At 38.8% G+C, this 22,051-nt stretch overlaps 1 protein-coding gene and 1 long non-coding RNA gene across 2 annotated transcripts in view; one reads left to right on the top strand and one right to left on the bottom strand.

Annotated features, from left to right (window-relative positions):
• LOC148595246 (uncharacterized) overlaps positions 1-22,051 on the top strand; it is a 371,889-nt gene that overhangs the window by 239,206 nt on the left and 110,632 nt on the right. The gene's annotated exons all lie outside the window — the stretch shown is intronic.
• XG (Xg glycoprotein (Xg blood group)) lies at positions 2,327-16,242 on the bottom strand. The gene is made up of 8 exons (XM_088521853.1): positions 16,113-16,242; positions 10,741-10,866; positions 10,280-10,339; positions 6,370-6,405; positions 4,189-4,254; positions 3,414-3,470; positions 2,755-2,793; positions 2,327-2,504 (listed from the first exon to the last, which is right to left on the bottom strand). Exons 1-8 carry the CDS (start codon positions 16,240-16,242, stop codon positions 2,350-2,352), a joined length of 669 nt encoding a protein of 222 aa, XP_088377979.1. The 3' UTR covers positions 2,327-2,349.

Here is a 22,051-nt window from a genome sequence, read left to right as displayed (position 1 = left end):
AAAAACATATTTTCTTAGTTTCAGGATAAAAATAAAGATTATGATAATTTCTCTCCTCAGCAACTGTTTCAAAGAGAATTAGAATATTATTTTATAAGAAGAGCACTTTCCTAGGTCACATCTTTCTCTCAACAATTTAATAAACACAAAATCATGTTTATCTACAGCCAACTTCACTAGTAAGACAAAACATGCTTTGTTTGTAAGATGAATATCAAAGCACAGTGATTTCATTTATATTTAGAAGGATTAGCTAAAATAGTTGTATCACAGAATTATGCCAGTAAGCTCTACTAGTTTTGCTAACTTTCAACGGCATTTAATTCTTTTGCTAGTATCTGGGAAACTGGGTAAAATGCTATTTTTTATTGATAAAAGGATGTCTACATGAGATCATTTATTAGCACTGTTTAGCTAGTCAGGAACAAGAGGAGAAAATGAAACAGCCTTGCTAGAAAAGTTCTCAGTATCAACTATCCCTCTGCTAAAAGATATTTTTGAAATTCAAAAGTTGGTGTGATGTAAATTTTACAAAATAAAATATCAAAGACTAATTCAAAATTATTCCCAAAACTCTGTACCTATTTTTGCTTTACAGAAATTACCTATAATATGATCCTATATTAAAAAAGAACTGCCAGATACTATTAAGTATGAAGACTTCTAGAAGAGGATCTAAGTTTTCAAAAAAAAACAAAATTTACTTCAGGTTCCAGGTCTTGAGAAGACCTAAATGCCATCTTAAAAAAAAAAAAAAAAAAAGAAAGAGTACTCCTCATGTTTTGGGACTTTTTTTAAACAGGTTCTTCGATATGCATATACTTCTCACGCTGTATTTGAAATTAAGAATTAATATATTTTCATCTATAGCTCTATTTTGTAAGAATTCACACATTATATACAAAATAAAGGCACAATTTTTAAATTATGCAGCTTCAACTGTTCCATAAACATTATAGCCAGTACAGATATATACTAAAGAAACCCCAAATGTGTAGCTAGAAATGACAATTGCCTTATTCTTTCTATGAGAAGGATCATATATTTTGGCTAATTATGAAAAGAAATAAAATGTTTAATGACTATAATGATCAGAAACCAAAATCATTAAATTTCACGTACTTATACTTGATTTCTTGGGTTTTTATTATCTAAAATAACTTCTGAATTAAAATACCTATTCCACCTTTATTAATATACATCAGCTAGTGCAATACTATCCACACACCTTTAAGCTCAGCTTTAATCTTCAAGCACATCCTTTACTTCAAGGTGGTAGAGTAACATCAGGTGAAAGAGAATTGCAATGTCTCAGCAAAATGTTCAGAGAAAGATTGATAAACTTTTCTTTATCAGAATGATAAAAACAAAATAGAATACAAGTTTGTCAAGTCTGTGGCTGAATGCTCCTTTTCTGGACCAAGGAAACCACCAGTGTAGAAGAGCAATCTGTAAGGTAACATCGCCAACCAGAGAGGCCCATCATCACTGGGTAACTTGCAGCAGATTACACTGTAGCCCGGCCTAAAAAAATGAAGATTGAAAATTCAGCATTTCTGCTACACATATTCTTAACCAGTTCTTCAATGTATAAACTTTCTGTGTTTTTTCACTCTAGTCCTCTCAAGTATCAAGCAAGACCATCCATTGTGTCTCCGGAGATGAATACATATCATCTCCTGTTATCTCTGTCCCACTCCCCCTGTTGTAGTCCAGCGGGTTACAGCATCACGGACTACAGCCCTTCAGCAGAATTGGGCACGATGCTTCTGTTGTAGAAACACAGGAAAAAGGTGACCCTTCCTGTGTGCACACATGGCCCTTCTTCGTGGGGAGGTGCCTCACCTGGGGCCTCCGCTTTCTGCCTAGCGGCGTTTCTTCCGCTCCGATGTGGGCCATCGCTCCCTGCCCGAGCTGTGCCTGGAGGACACCTGCCGCCAGCCCTGTCCTGAACTGATGTTTGGCTTTCCTGGCTTGCCCTTGGATCTCACTTGTTGCTTAGCTTTTGTTTTGGGATCACCTGGCTTTCCTAGGACATGTTGCCATTAACCCTGCTCATCTGCATGGCCCTCACATTACCCAATACTTCCTTCCCTACTCCTTTCATGAAGTATTTGTCATTTACAGGTGTCTTTTGGGCCTGTTGGAGCTTCCTATGGTTGTCCTAGATAAAGACAGAGAATATTAATTACAAATATCTCTCACAAACCAGTGAGAGACCAGTGAGACCATTTCTGGAAATAAGATTTTCAAAAACCCTCATCGCTGACCTATTTCTGTTCTCACTGGTTTTTGTGTTTTTGTTTTTGTTTTTTTTTTTGTAAAATCCCCCTTTGCTTCAGAAGCGAATCAACTCAAAAATGGGGAAGCTAATTTGTTCTTACCTTGTGGTTTAAAACAAAGCTTCTTGTTCTTGTAAGCTGAGTAGGCTGCTATCGATCCAACAACCAATATTACAAAAGCAGAAATTATAGGTGATGTAACTCCAGCTATTAATCCCGAATCTGAAAAAAAAGAGAGTTTTACCAGAGGCACTGAAATAATAAATAATAAAAATGCGTTTTTGCAAAACTTGTTTTGTGTAACATTGGAATTTCAGATACAGTATTCAACAGAAGACTAGAAATTATGTTATAGCTCGTGTGAAAATGTCTTACAGCATCATTTAGCATATATACTACTATTACAATGCTAAAATCTTCTTACTGTTTAAGATGATCTGAAACAAGGTACAGAATAAATTATTCACTATACCAGTATCTCCTCCATGATTGAAAGGCCGCCCACCTTCACCTGAAATATAGCGTAGAGTTTCATCAAGAAATATTTTTGGCATGTTTTAAGAAGGAAGTCATGCAAAAAGCCAAATTGGTAGCTGCAGCAGAGCTCTATGAGAAAGATTCTAATCCTGACTGACAGCTGCTTTGGTAGGAGGGATAACCTTCCCTCTGTCTGCAACTTCATTCTTTAAGTATAATAATACTGTCTTCTAAGAAAAGGATAATACTCAGGTGTCTACATCAAGCTCATTTCAAAGGAAATGGGAGGCCAATACTGAATTCTTGTTATTGTCTACTATCAGAAAAGCAGATGATTTATCATTAATTTAAGCCAATATCATAGGTTCAGTGCATATATTTTCAGTTATGAGCAGGAGCCCCTTGCTTTGGGACTATCCTAGCTGAATTTAGAAGGATTAATCCTGCAAGATTCTGGCTTAATCCTGCAAAGTGCTTAGGGATAGATTTCAAGTGACTTAAGAGTTTTAGGCTCAAAGCTATGATTTGTGGAGAAAGACAATGCTTTTAAATAAAGTTATCAGTCTTGTACATTTCCTTTACTGACAAACAGATTTCTTCTATAGCAAAACTAGATAGCAGAGAGAAGCTGCAAGGGGAATTGGCAAATACTACCTGAGAGATGTGGTGGTAATGGCTTTCCATCAAGGAGATCTAAGTCATTAAAGCCTCCTGCAAGATAAAAATCAGGATTTCTGTTGCAAAATTATTTGAACAGTGGCACCCCTTCAGCTACCTTGTCCAGTCTCTTTGTAATGTTCTTGGGAGAGGTGAGGGAGTTTTGAAAATGCACCTGGTTCATGGGCAAGGGGGTCCATTCAAATGCACCTGGAAGATGGAGAACTAAAACTGATGCTTCGTGAAGCCATGAGTGCATTCTGAGCGCATGAAGGCATATATATCTGACAATAAATTAAATCTGAGCCCAAGGAGGGGGAAATGTGCAAGCACCCTTCTTGTTAACTGGCCCAGCTGTGTGCATCCACAGAGACACCGGTGGGATGTGTCAGTTCAAGCTCTTAGAAGCACAAATTCATGTAGTATAGATATCTCAAATCCCAACTGCTCCCTCAGAGGGAATTCAACTTGTAGTTCCTAGATGGACCTGTCCATCCTGTCCATCCATGGACCTGTCTGTCCACAGTTGGCCACTACAGTCACAGCAGAAGATGGGGCCCATGCTGGCAGGTAGGGTAGATATGCTTGTTGTTACCAATACTAAAGCTCAGAAAATCTTTCCAAATACTTGCTCAGAAACAGTGATTACAAAAAGGAGAGTGGGAAGGGATGATTAAAATGATTAATAACAAAATAATAAAATAAACTGTTCAAAGTTGCTTATCTGAACTGCTCATCATGTTAAGATTTTCTATAGAGAAAACATCCTTACCAGAATCACCGTGGCTTCCTGGTCGGGGTGGAAGAGGTGGATATAAAGGTTTTCTTGAGATGTCACCTATGAGTAATAAATATTGTTAGATGGTGAAATGGAAAAAACTTAGAACTGTAAATAAAGAACACAATAACCTGAGACACTTGCTGTATTTTTTCCCTACTAAACTAAGGAAAGAACCTAGCCTCTGTTTCAAATGTCTCTAGCCTGATAGGAGCAAATTATTAGATACTAAAGCCTGTTAAAAAACGGGAAGGGAACATTTTCAGAATGAAAACGAGAATGCAATCCACAAGACTGTCCATGAAGAATATTTCTTGTATTTTTGGCAAGTGCTAATATTAATTAATGCTGACATCTGGAAAGAACAGTGTGATACTGTAGGTGGCAGTGGGACAGTGATGCAGAGCCAGCAGAGCCAGTTTGTGTCCTAATCTGGGCAGGAGGCTGGGGCCACTGACAAGCATGGCTCAAAAGTGGAGACTAGTTTCATATAACACTTAATTCATCTAACACACAAGTTAAGTCACGGAAAAAAATTATCACTTTCCTTCACTCTCCTAAAATCTTTCTTTTGCCTATACAACACATGACAGATAAACTTGTATCATGTTTTCCTCTTCTCTAGATGCTAAATGTAATGCTTTTGCTTGTGGCTAACTCTCAGGTTCTGTTTAAACAAAATATTTAAATATATTCTTAAATTTGAGCCTACTGCTGTCAATGGATTTTAGGTACACTCTTGAAAGCTTTGCTGAATCATTCTTTTCCCAATTACTGCTACCTAACAGAAGAAAAGATTTGTTCCATCACAGAACCCTATGTAATTTTCTAAGACCCACCTTGGCACAAAAGCAGAAAACTACAAATGCCATTACTCAGTTCTATTATGAGGATGCAATTACTAAATCCTCTAAACTGAATAGGATATATTCTATGTTACAACTAGTGAAAAACAACATCTTAAGAACATTTCATTAATCCCATTATACGATGTATGAATGCCAATTAAAAGCATGAACTGAAAATAGGGTGAAGAAATAGAACCCAACACCCTCTAATAAAAAGTATACAGTCAAAATATTCAGGAGTGGACCAACTGATATGAACAGGAAGAAGTGACATTATAAACATCGGAAATAAAAACAAAATGGCATTTATAGAAGCTTAGATTAATATGCCATGCAAACACAGGTATCAAATAACACAGGGCAAACTGGAAATGATGGAAGTCCTGGAAATGAAAAAACTATATAAAAGGCATGCTTCTTTAGGAGTGAAGCAGACCGCTGTAACTGATTTTGTAATTCAGTAGTTCTCTACAGCTTTGTAGAGCTGTGAGGTAGTATTTCCTGCGGGTAGCCTTGATTCAAGTGGAATTTTATGCTTTGATCCAAAGGTATCTGTACTTAAATTTATTTCAGTATGCGAGAACCATCCAAAGTACCTCACATCCTTAATACAGCTACCTCCAAAGACCCTAAAGACTCTAACGACATGGTACAAGTATGTCACATGTTTATGCATCCTAGTACAACAGTGTGAGTATGACCTGGATCACATCTGGATCTTACAGTAACACCTGCATGTTATGGCAGGTTGCAAGGGCTTGTGTCTCCAACCTGAGCTGTATCACATCTATCAGTGCTCATCCCTGAACACGTCCTTCTTTTTGGGGTCAGCACAGGTGGAACAAGCTCACGTCTGTCTCTATCCACACTGTTACCTTTGGTTCCTCATCTTAGTCAGATTCATCTTTGGCAGATGAAGAAACAACAAGTTCTCTTCATCCTTCCGCCAGCACCTCCCACCTCGGGGCCAGCAGAGCCGAGCAGCCGAGCACCTACCCCAGGCACGGCCAAGCGGGGCCTGCAATGGCGTCGAAGCGCAGCCGGCCGCTGTGCGTGGGCAAACCCGGCCCCCGACAGCCCCCCATGGCTGGCAAACCGGCACGGCCCGGACCCCTCTCCCTGCTCCGCGTGATGCCCCCGGCAGAGGCCCTGCACGGACATGGACACGGGCAGGAACGCCTCCCACTGCTAAACCCTCCTGCAGGCCTGAAAGGTCGCTCTGCAGGCTGGGCCGACTTCAGGAAAAGGCTACACCAAACACCTCCCTACCAAAAAACAACGACAAAAAATATATATATTATATCTGGGAAAAGAAAAAAATACTCACCGCCACCAAAACCATCTCCTAAATGCAGATCGTTATCTAAAAATGAATAAAAAGAAAAGGCAGAGAAGTACTGGACAATGGTGGAGGAAGTGAAATGCTGATTTTTAATAGTATTAAAAAAAGCTTGATGAGCAACTATTTTTCAGATCGGGCCTGCAAATTCAAATGAAGTATCATACTTTTCTTGAAAACTGTAATAGAAATTAACATTTATCCACAAACAATCGATACATTGTATCATACTTTCCACACAAAATAAGGGATGCATTCTTCTTTAAGTAAACAAATTCAGTATAAATCTAATAGTGCTGTCAAGATCAGTACTTCCTTAATATATGTAAAAAACATACTTTAGCTATGTTAAAATATGAATATGTGTTTATCTGTTTAAAAAATATATTTATTTATTAATACTTATTTTCTGTAAAACTAGTGCATGCATGCTTGGATCAGACAAAACTTGCTGTACTGATAAAACTGAATACCCGTTTGAAAAGCAAATACTGTACTGTGAAGCAATAAACCTAATTAGAGAGACAGAATTACATTAACTTATTTATATAAAGGTCATGGAGACAGGAAAAGTCCAGTTTTCAAGGGACCGTATGTGTGTATCTAAGGTTGGGTGATAATCACAGAATCATATCCCTTTTGTACTGAATAACCAGTTTTTCTTTGGTTGAGCTATAGAGATTTTACAAAATACTTCTAAAAGTCTGCACGTGCATGTTATGCAATAAATCTACAGGCTATTGCCATTCCCCTGGCACTGAACGTGTGTCTCACTGTACCTGAAATGGAATTTTCCATTCCAAAAATCATTTGCCAGTGAGCTGCAACTGTATAAACAAGAGGACCTCCTTCTCCAGCATGCAGGTGTGGACACAAATACATGAGTAATATTTTAGCATGTGTGTGGAATGAGGGTGAGCTCTGAAAGGTTATAGGATGATATGCAGAAATACTTTACATGGATGTGTTAATTCCACATATCACTTTCCTTGCCATTACAAATGTGAAGAAGTAGAATGAATCAAAGAAATTTTGAGACAGCAAAATCCACATATATTTTGAAAACGTGATCATGCTGCAGAAAATGAGACAGATACTTCATTCAAAATATGTTTTAGTGTAACATTGTCAGAACTCTAAAAGTCAGCAGAATATGACTGCTGTGCTAATCCATCCAAATGCACAACCATGCACAAGTCTGCATTCTTGTGTCCTTTCTATCCAGACAGAGCAGGAAGCCGCTTTTGCACAGCATCTAGTCTCATTACATATTTGACATTTGTGTAACTAGCCAAAAATACTTTGATGTCATCAGCAAACTGGCAGGGAAATAATCAAATTCATATTACCTGAGTCACTTTGTTCTTGTCAAGCCAGGTGTTAATCTTGTTTGAGTACGACCAACAGAGAGTTACACTTTAAAAATACCTTTACTTGTCAAGGACTAAAACTATAAGAAGCCATACATTGCTCATTGAGATTGAATTTATTATCAAGATTAAGAATTCAGGTAAGACGCAGGGTTCCATTCTGGAGGATTGGCGTAGGATTGGTTTGTTACAAAAACATTAAGGTTGGTATGAATGAAGTATGAAGGGAAATGTGTGTCTGTAAACACCCGAAGAGACAGCATGGCAAAGGATTAGCAGAATGGATACAGAAGGATACTATTCCTAGAAAACTGTTCTCCACAGTAAAACTGAGGAATGTGCTGTTTATGTCAAAACCAATCTGTGCTCCTAAATGACCACAGCACAGATGGGCTGTCAGGAGAAGAGATGCAGAAGATTCCCAAGGGCCAGGAGGATGGCCACAGGGTTGCAGCATATCGGCTACAGCTCTACTTTTCCTGTTAGCCCACCCAGAAAACAGACTGTGGAGACAGTCTGTGTCCTCCAAACAAGCAAGAACAAACAACAACCTGGCTGAGGGTTCGTGGAGGCTGAAGTATGCAAGACTCAGAGGTAAAGGGCCACCCCATAATAACTGATGATTCCTAAGGGATATAAAAGATCTGTCCATGGAGTAGCTTTCCAAGCAAGTAAAATCAAAGAGGCGTAATGACTTGATAGCTGGCATATATTGCCCCACATTGCACACAAGTGATGCTGACCCAAATGCTTGAGCACATGCCTTGGTGATCATGTGTATGTGAGATGGAGTATATGAGTGAATGAAATCCAGGAGAGAGTGAATGTGAGCCTGCAAAAACAATTTGTTTGCAGATTTTGTAAATCCACATCTCCTTCCACTTCCATTAAATTTTCAATTGAATTTTCAGTTACAATAAATCAGAGATACCTCCAGGAAAACTTCAACCCAGACAGAGGAAATAATGTTCAAAGGATGTGGCTTATACAAAAAATAGCTCCAACTCTACCAAAATCATATCAGCTAGTCTCATTTCTCAATTATATGGGATGAATGGGATATAGATGAAACCCTGAAGTCAAGATGAAGCATCACATAGGTGTTAAGACACACTTTTGTATCATCCCTTTGTATATAGTTTCAATTCAGTCATGGAGTTTTTTTATACTTTTTTGTTTGTTTGTTTCACTTAAATTTCAACTCCCCTTAATCCTGTTTAGTGCTGAAAGGGATTCCAAAATACTCTGAAAAACCTGGAGTGCTTCATTCCCAAGAACTAGCAAAGTTGATACAGGAAGGCTGTGTAATCATCTGAGTGCCACATCTCAAAAAAGATTTGAAAGTCCCCCAAAAATGAAAGTCCTCTCACCTGACTTCAGACAGCTTCTCTGTACACATCGAAATCTGAGCTGGCTTCCCTAGGTTACCTTTAGACATGACTGAGGACAGAGTCTTTTAGGGCATGATTCAGTGAATCTACCTTAAATGCCTCTTTTGGAATGAGAGCAAAACCACATTTGGGAAGAAACAAAACACTCTTATATTGCTGATTTATCTCCCTTGACTTTAAAGGGATCCCAGACATCCAGCTAGGTGAAGACCAGTAGTTTATCAGCAGTTAAAAGAGATGCTTCTAATCCAGGCCAAACAGATTTTGTTTGCGAAATCAAGTGGGAAGGAAGAGTGTAACCATTAGAAGATTTAGTAGCTCCTACACTCACAGAACACTGTCCTGTTTGTTCAGAGTGAGGCAGAGAATCATGTGTAAAATGTAACTGTTTTCATGTTCCAGAAGACCTACTGCAATGTCTATGAACAAAAAGACTGAAAGATGTGGGCTAGTGTCATATGGCATTTTTTTGTTACCCTGAAATTAGTTTCAAGATATTTTGTATGAAAAATGTGTATGTTATTATAAAGTACTCCATCATAAAAACATGTGTGGTTTTGTTGTTATTTTGGGGCAACAGTAGCAAGTGTGTTGATTGAAAATCATCATTTGTCATCCTGCAAAGTACATCTAAAACCTTTCCGTTCTCCTTACTGTTGTCATCTTTGTTGCTTTCTGACACAGACCACTGTAGCAATCAATACGAGATAATATTCAACAAATGCACCGGGAGAATGAAAAGTAACCAAATTTCTTCTAATTCTTTTTCAAGTCTGTTATCAAGAACTATTCATCTCTGTGCTAAGAGAAAGAAAGAAAAAGATATAATGGGGAAAAAGTAGAAGCGACAGTTAAACATTTTTGTACTTTCCAGAGATTTTAATATAGTCTAGGATAGTATTAAGAGAATCTTTAGGAGTAAAATGCCTTCCATGGTCAGTCACTCTCTAAAGCTTAATAGAAAGCAGTGAAGGTAGGTAACTGGTAATTGTTGAAAAATTACTTACTTTACAAGACAAGTTGGTATTCGCACAAATGATCTCAGCTACTGTACCTAGCAAATATGATCAAAAATCTCATGGGAGACAGTTTCTACATACTTGAAATTAGCTATGACTCACTATCTTTATTACTTACTCAGCACCGGCCTTCTTGTTGGTCTTCTGATCACTGTAGGTTTCCTGGTAATTATGTCCTCTGGGAGACACAATGACATACTAAAAACCAATAAAAGCTTAAAAAAATGTTTAACTTATCAAAAGAAGGTATCTGTAAATGTGGAGAGCTGCATTCAGTAAATCTTCATGCACCATGTCAGAAACTAGAGGTGAAGTGGTATATTTTCATAGCTGTGATGTTTTTTGTTTTTTTAACTTGTGTTTATGCCAGAAATGCTGATTTAAAAATAAACCAACCAACAAACCAAAAGCAAACAGCATTTTCCAATCTTTTATAAATGAAAAATATAGCATTTCCTAGTCTTGTATACATTTACTGAGGTACTAGCCTCTTCATGTTCCAGTTCTCAAGAAAAAGGGTTTAAAATTTATTGTTAGGGACAAATGGCATAGCAAAATAAAGATAACAGATTTACTTACCTGGATGATCAAGAGCATCAGCTAAATCAAAATCACGTTGACCTAGTGGAAGGAAACAGAAAATGTCAGTGGCCAAGTTTCCACTACCTCCAGGTCTGAGGGCTCCTGACAAAGCCATAAATCTGGCTACAGGAAAAAATAAAATCCAACCAAAAAGAAACAGCCCAGGAGCAAGTTCTCAGCTGCTATCTCTGCTCCACATAGTCCTAAATGAGCACACAAGATGAGACTCATTCAATTCAATGAAGGAATTTGTTCAAAAAACACAAAGAGAATCTCTTCGTTAATGACACCCATATTCAGCCACTGTGTAGAAGAACATACGTTGTCTATTAGAGTCCAAGAACAAGAAGATCCTGAAATTAGCATTCAACTTACAAACCAGAATCATTAGGTGAAAACTTTTAATATCTTTAATAGCTTTCATATATTAACATCACTCTTTGATAGATTTTCTTAGTCTTCAATATTTCACAGCAAGAAAAGTGACTTTGTATAAATGAGTAAAGTGAAGAGCAGAAAAAAGCTATCAAAGATCCTCCAAAATGAAGGCACCAGGTGTTGTGAATCCCGGTTTGGTACTCTATTCTCTACAGACACTGTCAATCTTAATATGATTCTCAACATTAATTATTATTCTCGAACAACAGTTCTTGTCTGTGCCAAAAAACCTCCTGGAAAATAATAATTAATGCTGGTTCAACACTGTGCGATCCTCAAACGAAAAGCAGAACAGGAATATAAAATGAAAACATTTTGATTCCCATGAAGATTTTCAGGTAAGCCCGTGAACTTAATTATAGCAGTGTCTGACAGAAAAGATATTACATGGCTGGAATGCTAAATAATGATTTCTAAAACAAAGCTGTTCCTATAAAATACTATGAGAAACCCATTTTGGAAGGAAAAAGAATACAACAACATAAGCCTGACATTATCAGAGTAGGAGTTTATTTCTTATTACTTGAGCCAGATCTTGGAATGTCACCTCTTCCCACTAGCTCCTTCCTGTGACCTGGTCACTCAGCCAGCCTGGCTTGGCTCAACAATCTATGGACTGCATCGTTAAATGAGTAATATTCCAAGACCCAGATGAGTACTTCTTTGTATATGAACTCATTAAATAAATAAAAATATATTTCTCTAATGGTTTCCACAGGAGCTATTCCCTGCCCAAGCCCTGGAGACTCCAGCAGTTCTTGCAGGCCTTGTCCATCCTGGTCTCTCCTAGCCCCAGCCCTGGGGCTCTCAGTCGCTGCCCCACAGTGCCACAGCAGCGCTGGCTCCGGCCCCACCATGGACCTGCTCCTGCCTCGCCCTCAGTCCCCTGAACCCCACTCTGACCCAGGCCTGGCCTGGCCTGGCCTGGCCTCAGCCTGGCCCCACAGTTCAGCTGCCAGACGGCTGAATGAACACGTATCGGTGTCCTGAGCCCTGAAGGAGGCTGTCTTATTTAAGCCCTGTTGCTGGATGACTTCAGCAGAGCTCCAACCATTTGTCATCAGAGTGAGACATCAAAACTAATGTTGTAACACCAAAAAGCTTTCAACCAAATCAGCTCCTTAGTTACAGGTTCTAACATGCAGGAACTAATGATACAAAGAGCAGCTCCCTAGGCCCTGTCAGGGAACTGGAAAAATTTACCTTGTGAGTGAACGCTCTGGAAAATTTCTGTGTTTAAAATTTCTTTGAAGTTAAGGAAAGGAAGAAAACAGAACGAGGGAACTAATCAAAGAGATTATGCAATCAAAATGAGATCACACAGATGCTTCCAATTGAATGAAAGCTAAAGCAAAACAGCAGACTGAAACAGTAACTATTTCTCTTCTGGAAATAACTAGATTTTCATCTTGTGTAGTATGTGCTAGTATCTAAAGGGTTGAAAAAGGTAACAGGTGATTTTGAACAGCAAGGGAGAAATAGAAAGTGACTAAAGAAATTCTCAGGCAGAAAAGGCGGGTTGAAACACCTCTGCAGAAGTGATTCAGATGGTTAGGTTTTCTTTCTATTTTTTTTTCTGATGATAAATGAAGTAATAAAAAACAGTAAGTAACAGAATCACTGACTGGGAGTGATAAAGGAATCTGCATTAAAATTTCTATGACCATGCATATAAAACTTGACAGATGGGCAGATTGTATGTGGACATCTGTGTACCAGGATAAATGCTATTCCAATAAACTGAAGAGATTGCTTGGACTTTCATCCTTACTTCCTTGCATAATACTATCAAATGACCTGAAGGAATAAGATTTCATGCAGCAGAATTTTAAAGGCTCATTACCATTTCTGACACTGCACTTAGACATTTCAAGAATCTAATTTGGGAAGATAACACAGGCTTAAATAGCTGAACAGCCTAGATTTCCTCTACAAAATGGAGGGTCTAAAAACAATAATATGTCAGGGAGACTGAGAGAGAATTTAGCTCATTAGGAACTGCAGTCACTCCAGGGAACTCTAAAGAAAAAATGACAACTGAAATAAATCAGAAAAGCTTCTTCACAGAACAGACAACGTGATAGAAATTCATTCTCCATATTAAAAAAAAGCCTTTTTCTTGACCAGCTTCCATAACAGAAACAGCTGGAAATATACAGATGAAAATGAGAAAGAAAGAAATTTAAACAATGAGAAAACAACTGTATTCCTTTGGCATTCATTTTCTTGTGTGGACAAAGTTATGAAGAGATTTAACTATGCAGGAGGCATTATCTCAGAGTTATTGCTGTTATTAGTGCTTTGGGCTAGTATACAAATTCTTGGCATCACTTCTGGCATTTCTTCTGAGACCATCCATGTGTTTATGTAGAAATTTATTGTTGGGTGGTCCAAGATTATTGTAAACAGAGAATCTGAGAAAATGCATATAAGCTTCTGTCTGATACCACAGAAGAGACCTTATCTGCAAATGAGAAAAAGCTACGCTAAGAAAGCAAGCCTTCCAGATGGATGGCTGATATCTAGAAAACAGTTGTTTTAATGATGTTTGTTCTAGTTGTTCAAACACAATGAGTTATAACAATAGCAGAGCTTTTTCTGGCATTGCCAAGCTTATTTGGAATGTAATTCCCTCATCTCCACCAACTCATGCCACTGTGCCAGGAAAAGTTTTAAGTGTACACCAGGCCTCAATCACTCACACTGGGCTTCTCTGTAACAGCCAGACAGCGGAGCATGGACACATGGAGTATGGCTATGAAATGTGACAGACTTTGATGAAGCTGAGCACCAAAACATAGCACCTTAAATTTCAGAGTTACTACATTTATTTTTACGAGAATGATTCTTTCAGGTAGGAAATTTGAGATCAAGTTCTACTTTCACTATTACTCATGCTGTTTAGTGTAATGACTAGTGGCTAGTTCATTTGCTGTAATGCACAGATTGCTAAGATTGCTCTTTATCACAGAAACACCGAGCCAGCCATTAAAAAGTATCCCGGAACAGAAGATACATCCTGCTAAGGTAGCAAGGAGCCCATGGCACCCTTGCCCTACCAAGGCAGTCTCCTGCCAAGCTGCATCCACAGGTGTGTGCACGTGTAATGTTCACCAACTGGTGTTCATATCAGTTGTTTCAAAATGTGACCCAAAAACCCAGTCAACAAAATACCTACACCAATATCTTTTGCATATGGTTGAACATGTCACCCAAATATTAAGAGGATCTACTACTTTAAGTATGCAACTGACTGATCACAGGAAGGTCACCTGTGGTCCCAGCACTTTTCAGGAGGATTTGTAAGGAACAAGATGGGGCTCTGTGTTACCTGTTAGAAAAAGCTTCACAGCAGCCTGTCTGCTGATACCCAGGATCTGTCCCCATTTGCCATCAGTGAAACGACTAACATAAGAGACTTTGAAAATGACTACAGTTAGACACCCTTTTTATTAGCTGCTCAGAAGGCCTCATATTCAGAAGAATATACGTAGCAGCTTTGCATCATGGAGATGTGAGCGCTATAGCTCCAGAGGCATAGACAGTACTAGCAATCTTTTTATAGTAAACATTTTGGTCAATAGACTAAAAAAATTAAACCAAGAGCTGAGGAAGCTCATTCTACTTTGCACATTACCACAAATATCACCAAATGATAGTCATGTCATAGGTCATTATTAAATGAATAACTCAGGCATTTAATATGAATAGTCTGGCATTAAAATACATAAGAAAATGTGTGTTCATATGTAGGCATATACAAACATGCAGATATGTTTTTCTGGGCATATATCTAAAGTTTATAAACATGTATGTGTGTGTTAGATAAATTCTGTTCTTTTGCCATTAATATGATGAAATTAATGGGCCAATGCCATTATTCACAGAAGCTGAACGACCGAGAGGGCCTGTGTTGTTAGCAAATTGGAAATCAAATAACTTAGAGATGGAGGCTTAGAGAATTGTTTTACTCCTATGAATACAATGAGCTTAAAAGATTATGAAGCAGGCAGAGAAACAAGAAATGAGTGACTCACAGACAAGATTAAAAAATTTCTAAAATGGAACAATATGTCACCCAAACTGCTCATGAAATTTCTCTTATATTCTTTTTAGTTGAAGCAGTAAGATAAGTTATTCTTTGTACAGTTCACTTCTGTATATTATACAGAAGTCACGATACATATTTTTCGTAGATTGAGGGAATAACATATATTCTCCCAACATTCAGAACATACCTGTTTACTGGGTCAACTTTAATCAGAAAGTGATTTTTTTTGTTTAAAGGAAATTACTCATGTAAGAAAAATTATGGGTTTATCCACAAAGTGAACACTTTGACAAAACACCAATGGGTGGGCACTTTTCTTTGATGCAGCACTGTCATGATCCATACTTCCTGGTGAGGCCGCTTAGCTTTTTTTTTTTTTTTTTCCCCTATTGTGCCCCTTTCGTTCTGTAAACAGTGATCAGCATTATGATCCCTTGATGAGTGCGCTTGAAAATCTATAATTAAGATCTAAGTTCCAGTCCAGAGACCACAGCATATGGACTTGATTATTAGCTTTGTCCTTTTGCTAAGACACTTGTGTTTATGTTTTGAATTCAGGGGAAATTAAAAGTCTCTCTCACTCATATTAAAACATTTTTTAAATATCTGCAAGTAAGGTGTATTAATAAAAGAGTGTCAGTATTGCTTTAGTCCTGTGCAGCATCAAACATTAAAGAAAATATCTTTTATGGTGTTTACTTTGCTGTGGACAAATAACAGCTGGTCAAACATAGCTCTTCTTTATGGTGTGATATGCCTTGCATGCCTAATATAAAACATATATAATTTTCAACATTTTGCTTCAAAGTGAGCGCTGAAGAAGCTGGTGCGCCCTGTAAAATTACAGGCAGAGCAAAGGATCTGTGTTCTTTAATCGAACCGCACCGCGCGTCTGTGCGCCTGTCCGAAGGGGAAGGCTGAAGCCAAGGCGTTCCCCTCTGCGCCACGAGGCAACGGGGCTCACGGCGCAGCACGGACGGGTCAGGTAGCGCTGGCATCTGTCCACGCATCCGTCCCAAAGCTCCACAGGGGCTTGCGAAGCTGTCAGCCCAGATCAGGCTGAGGTCTGAGGGTATCGGGTTTAATCACAGTCATGCTACATGAAAGCTGTGCAAACAGACCCCAGAGAGAGACCTATGTTAGTGCTTCTACCGAAAGCTGACAGTATGGCAAGGACAGCTGTGTTTGGCTCACTGAATGACCGGTTTCGGCTCAGGTACGAGATGACCAATCCACGCTTCCTGAGCTGGTACTTTAGGGACATGAGAGGGGGCTGAAGATAACACAGTGACATCAGAGATACACCATGCTATTTCACAGAAGATCTTTTAATGTAGCTGCCTTCATCCCAAATTCAATGGTAATGTAAAACCTCAGGAACGTTGTACTGTGACTAACATAAAGTTAAATTTGTACCTCAAATTTCACTGTATAACTACGTTCGTGCCCCGATCTGCAAAACAAGTTACGTTGTCTCTAGACAGGGATCTGGGAAGCTTTGTTGCTTTTAACTCATGGCCATTCCCTGTGTGGAGCGAGTGTCTAGTTCCTCCACCACTGATGTTTTAAGATCTGCCACTTAAGGAGGAACTTCCCTTTAAAGGGCCTACTAATGTTAGTGCCTACTCTAGCCTTTGTTGTTATTTATTCTGGATCATGGTTTCCTTCTGAAAATATGTTACTGCGATTTGCCATCCTCAGTAAATTGCTCAAAAATTCAATAAAGCATTGATGACAGGCAAATACAGCAAAGTTAGGGTGCTACACTTTCATAACCCATTCAGTATTTTTCTTCAGTTGGAGTGTTTTATTTGGCTTCATGACCAGGAGATATTGCATGGGAATTGAATATGGGCTCCTTATAAATACAGATCAGATATTAGCCATGTTTTCTGTTAACATTCAGAGGGTTCAGTTCCCTTGTGCAGAAGTAGGAAGACTGTTAAAGTAGGAGTTAAACAAACAAGGTGATCAAAACAATCTGAATCCCTCTCACATCAGCTATAGAGCACATTGACACAGAGCGGCATCCTTTTATTCATTTTTAATCTTAAAATAATTATGGAATGTATTTGTCTATCTATTACCGTCTGTGTGATGGAAAGTGATTAACAACCCTTGACACAACTCAGGAAAGATGCAAATGAAAAACAGGTAGGCTCCATCATCAGGCTTGCAAAGTGCAAGTGAAGTCTTGCACGGAGAGGCTGAGTAAACACGCTGGCTCTTCCTGAGCTCCGATGTTGCAAAAGCTCTGTTGTTATTCGTATTCCAACTAGTTCAGGTATGCCAATCAAACTGCAATCACACCTTTGGATGACAGCAGTCACATGCCTACGGGAGATAGAAACTCTGATATTCAGAGTGAAATAGGTTTGGGCTCCAGCAACAGAAGACTCATTGCTCAGTATATCCTTGCTGGTATCATGAGCGCTTCAGCACGTACACAGAGACCTCCATACAAAGTGACAGCGAGGAATGCAGCTTGATGAAATAAAAACAGCTCTGTGTTTTTATCTCCCTTTCTGACTTTTAGCCCCAGTGAAACCTACATTTTTCATAAAACTAAGTCACATACTTTCCCAAACACAAACAGGTCTGTAATTTTCTCCCTTTAAAGTTTCTAGATAATTATCAGAAAATACAATTACCATGAGTCAAAATCTCCGTAAGCCTTAGCTGACGGTGGTACATGGTTTACTGGCTAACAACCAATGTTTTAGCTGAATAGCACATAACACATGATGGAGTAAAGTAAATGTATTATCAAAAAGAGCTGCACTGCCTTTGTTACTGACTAAACATATGATCAATCAGTGGGTCTTCAAGAACATGGATAGAGAGCTTATGTCTATAATGAAAGTTTGGGACAGCATTTCTGAGCAGATAGGCCTGGGTGAGAGCCATGCTTGCTTGCCAGCTCTATACAGGAGGGAGACCTCAGTTTGCATTACCTCTCTACTACACACAATGAAAACAGTTATGTGGCCCAAATGTGACCTTCAGCGTGTTTCAGGCAGCTGCACGATCTCAATTACTGGGGAAATAGGAGCTCGCACACCTGACCATCACAGCACACCTGCAGTAGGAGGTGCAGGTGTAGCTGCAGCTGAAGTACTACAGGTGAGGTGGCCTGCAGGAAATTGACCTTTGGCATTAGGGTGGACTTCAGTGAAAGACGTTCTATGAAGTTGTTTAAACACTCAATTTGGGCTGAGTCACTCAGGCAACCGGTTGTTGCAGCTCAGCAGTTGCAGCTTCCTTTGAGAAGAGCCCATCAAGTTAATCTACCCAACTAAGTGAAAATACCCTGATAAAAACGAAACTTGGGATTGTAAAGGAACTGATATGATCTGGCCTGGCTGTGGTGATACAGGGAATTCTAAGAGTCATCACAGATGGTTACAGCTTAGATCAGAATTAAGAATCCACATGAAAAGGAGAACTACGTCATAGGCATTCCCATACTGGCCTTTCGTCAGTATTCCTAAGCCCTTCAACTATCATCTCTTATATAGAAGTGCAAGGGGGTTCCCATGAATGTCTCCTAGATGGTAATGTGATAAAACAACATGGTAAATACTTTGAGGATAAAATTCAGTGGCTGTTGCCTTAAACTAAAGATAATTCATTTTGCTGTTCTAAAATGGATGTAGTTGTTTCCTCAGTCTTAGGACTGTGCCCAAACACTAGAGCAGCACTCAGCAATGACTTGTTCCCCAAAGCAGGGTTTGAGCTGGCTCTAGGTTTGAACCTGCGTAAAGTAAGAATGGTTAAGTTCACTAGCCTTGTAATTAAAGTGATATATTATATGGAAATTGGCTTGCCCACGCTCAGATTATTTGAATAGAAATATTCAGCATAAGATACTTCTTCAAAACAAGAAAGTCTGCATACCAGTAATGAGAGACAGTGTGAATCATCACTGTTTAAAACATAACGCAGTACCTGCCATCATTCTCTGTTGCTCTGTTGTTTCTACCCCGTGTCGCGTGCTAAAGGCATCCAAATAATAGCTCTTTTTTCTTTTTATATGGAATTATGGTAAGAGTTATGGGCAAGTTTATTTATTTATTTATTTATTTTTACTGCCCATTACTGCAAGATCTCATGCAAGGACTCCATTTAAAGTGGGGTAGAACAGAGGAGGAAAAGCAGCAGCAGCTCTTTTGGAGCTACTGGTTACTGACTGATTTTGCCCCGCAGTCAGTCATAGTTCAAAATAATTTACAATAATCATCACATACAAAAAACAAAAGGTTACAAGTCCACAGTATAGCACATTCAGATGAGGACTGTCCTATTTGCTTCGATATCAATAAAAGTTTTTACAGAATGCTTTGCTAAAAGAAAATGAATTTAAACCAAAGGTTCAATGCAAAAAGACTAATTTTCCCCAGCTGCTCTTCATTCTTCAAAAAAACACGTAAAAAATGCTTTGAGTTCTGCATAAATCCTACATAAAAAAAAAAGTATGCCTGAATATGGGTTTTATATATTCAAGATATAGCTGATAAGGTTAATAAATTGGCCCATCAGCCCCAATGTTAAGACATGAATGTCTTTAAACTGCATGAACAATTATTTTTACAATATAACCAATACATCTCAAAATACAATTGAACAAGAAAAGATCTTAAAATGTGAAGTATTTCAGTAAGAATCTCTTTGGAAACTAGAAATACCCCTGGAAGTTTTCATTTTAAACCTTCAATTAAAAATGCTTATATTCGAGTCTAAGCTTGTAAGTGGTTTTAGGGGAGCAAGAGAAAAGGAAAAATGAGAAACAAAAATAAACCATTTCCAGGTAACGTGTGAGCTGTAAGTTAACTTAGTCCCACCATTTAATTAATTCTTCAGTTTCCCTTTTAGCTATTATGGGTGATCATCCAAAAAATATTTATCTTTGCAGAAATAGACACTACAGCAATATTCCTATGAAACAGTAGCAACAACAACAAGAACAGCCATACTTCTAAATAAACAGGCATGTTTCTGAAAGTTTGGGACTTCTGTTGATTTTTTTCTTTTTCATTTTTAACAATCATGTCCTAGAAATTAATCTTAAAACAATGCAAATATCACTTACCCTTTGCATGGACTAGAAGAAATCCAAGGCACAAAAGGATAGTTCTTAATCTCCCCATGGTGTTCTGTGCCGTGCTCCGACTGTGCCGGTTGTTTTCTCCAAGCGATGACGACAGTAGATGTTGCAATCGCAGCGCCGAGGCTTGAGGGGACCCTTTTAAGCGGTGGCTCTATGTGAAGAGTCCACTCACCAGCACACCTGAGCACTGAGGAATCAAAACAGAGAGAAGTCCCTAAAAACCTACTCCTGTTCGTTACAGGACAAAGAGCAAAAGCCAACGGTCAAGCCCTGAGTAGCAATGGAGGTGCCTCCTGCCGTCTAAGGAACCTATTTATCCGCCAGGCAGCTAACACGGAGGGAAGGGGAACCAGCACCAGCACCAATGAGAAGAAGGAAGCCAGTGCTCTCTTAATCCACCTCCTCCCTGAGGGAAAGCCGACCTGTTCTGCATCTTCCCAACACAACAGGGTGTGGTACTGTGTGAGCTAAAATTATCATCAGAGTTGTCTGAAGTGTACTTCAAAAATATTCCATACACCTTCAGTCCACAAAGAGCTGCCCCCTACTCACTTTTTGGATTGGTGATGGACGAAATCCTGTCCAAGTCCTTATCGGTAACTAAAGCAATGAAATTAGGGGGAAGAATCTGCTCTGCAGAGACCTAGGAATTATCTACAGAGGGACAAAAGAAAATCTAGAAAGATAAACTCAAAATACAATGTAAAACTCCTGAACTGCTGTATGCTAAGCTCACTGCTAGATGCCCTTATTCATAAAGTAAATTTTTCCCCTATGACTTTTTCCATTGATCTAAACACATTTTTAAATACAGATATCCACATACATCTTATACAAAGATCTCAGATAGTACCATAGAAAGGAAGAAAAAGAAACTCTGGAAAGTGAACAGCTATCACAGATACATATGTGAACACACATCAACATCACTGATGTGATTGAAACAGTTTTCTCATTGCCTGTCTCTCACAAACACGTGCACATTTGTATGTTGAACTGTATGTTGTCACCATCCTGCTCCAACAAGAATCCCGGCCCACTGCTCCCTCTCACGTGGGCTCTGCTCTCACGTGGCCTAAGCTGCAAATGCTTTTGCCATCACTCTTTTTTGACTAGGGCAGCAAGTTCACTCAGAGCACTGTTATTTGATAGCAGATCCATATACTGCCAATATTGCTGGGTGATCCAACCTGATCTGGAGCAAAGGTGGGCGCTGAGCGCATTCCTGTTGAATTACTCAGAACAGAAGATACAGAGTTTGCATGAGATTCATACCTATGCTAACTACAAGAAAATGCATGCCCCAACCTAACCTGGACTGATAAAAGCAAACAAATAAAAACAAAAGCACAAAAAGTTGCTAAACAAAAGCGATAAATTCAAAGCTGGCATAGGAAAAGTGAGCTGGAAGAGCAGACCCAGGACGAGAGTCAGAATGTCCCAAATACTTATCCAAGTTCTTCTGTTCCAGTGCCTTACAGGAGCATTTTAATATCAGCTCTGCCAAGCAGACGTGCAACTAATCAAACTAATCAAAAATATCAAATAAAGGATACTGAACAGTAAACACAATACCGGGTGTTCCAATCAACTATAAATGATGTTTTTTTCACTCCGAGAAATCATTTAACGATCTTTTCCTATTTAAAAGTAATACAAAACTCTGCCTCCATTCACTTGACATGGCTCATGGCTTGCCTTATTTTTGTACT

The sequence above is a fragment of the Tinamus guttatus genome, unplaced genomic scaffold (genome assembly GCF_059628265.1).
Source record: "Tinamus guttatus ecotype Peru unplaced genomic scaffold, ASM5962826v1 Tinamus_guttatus_pri_ptg000134l, whole genome shotgun sequence".
Lineage (NCBI taxonomy): Eukaryota > Metazoa > Chordata > Aves > Tinamiformes > Tinamidae > Tinamus > Tinamus guttatus.
Note: the sequence above shows the minus strand (reverse complement) of the source record. Positions and strands in the feature narration are given on the sequence as shown.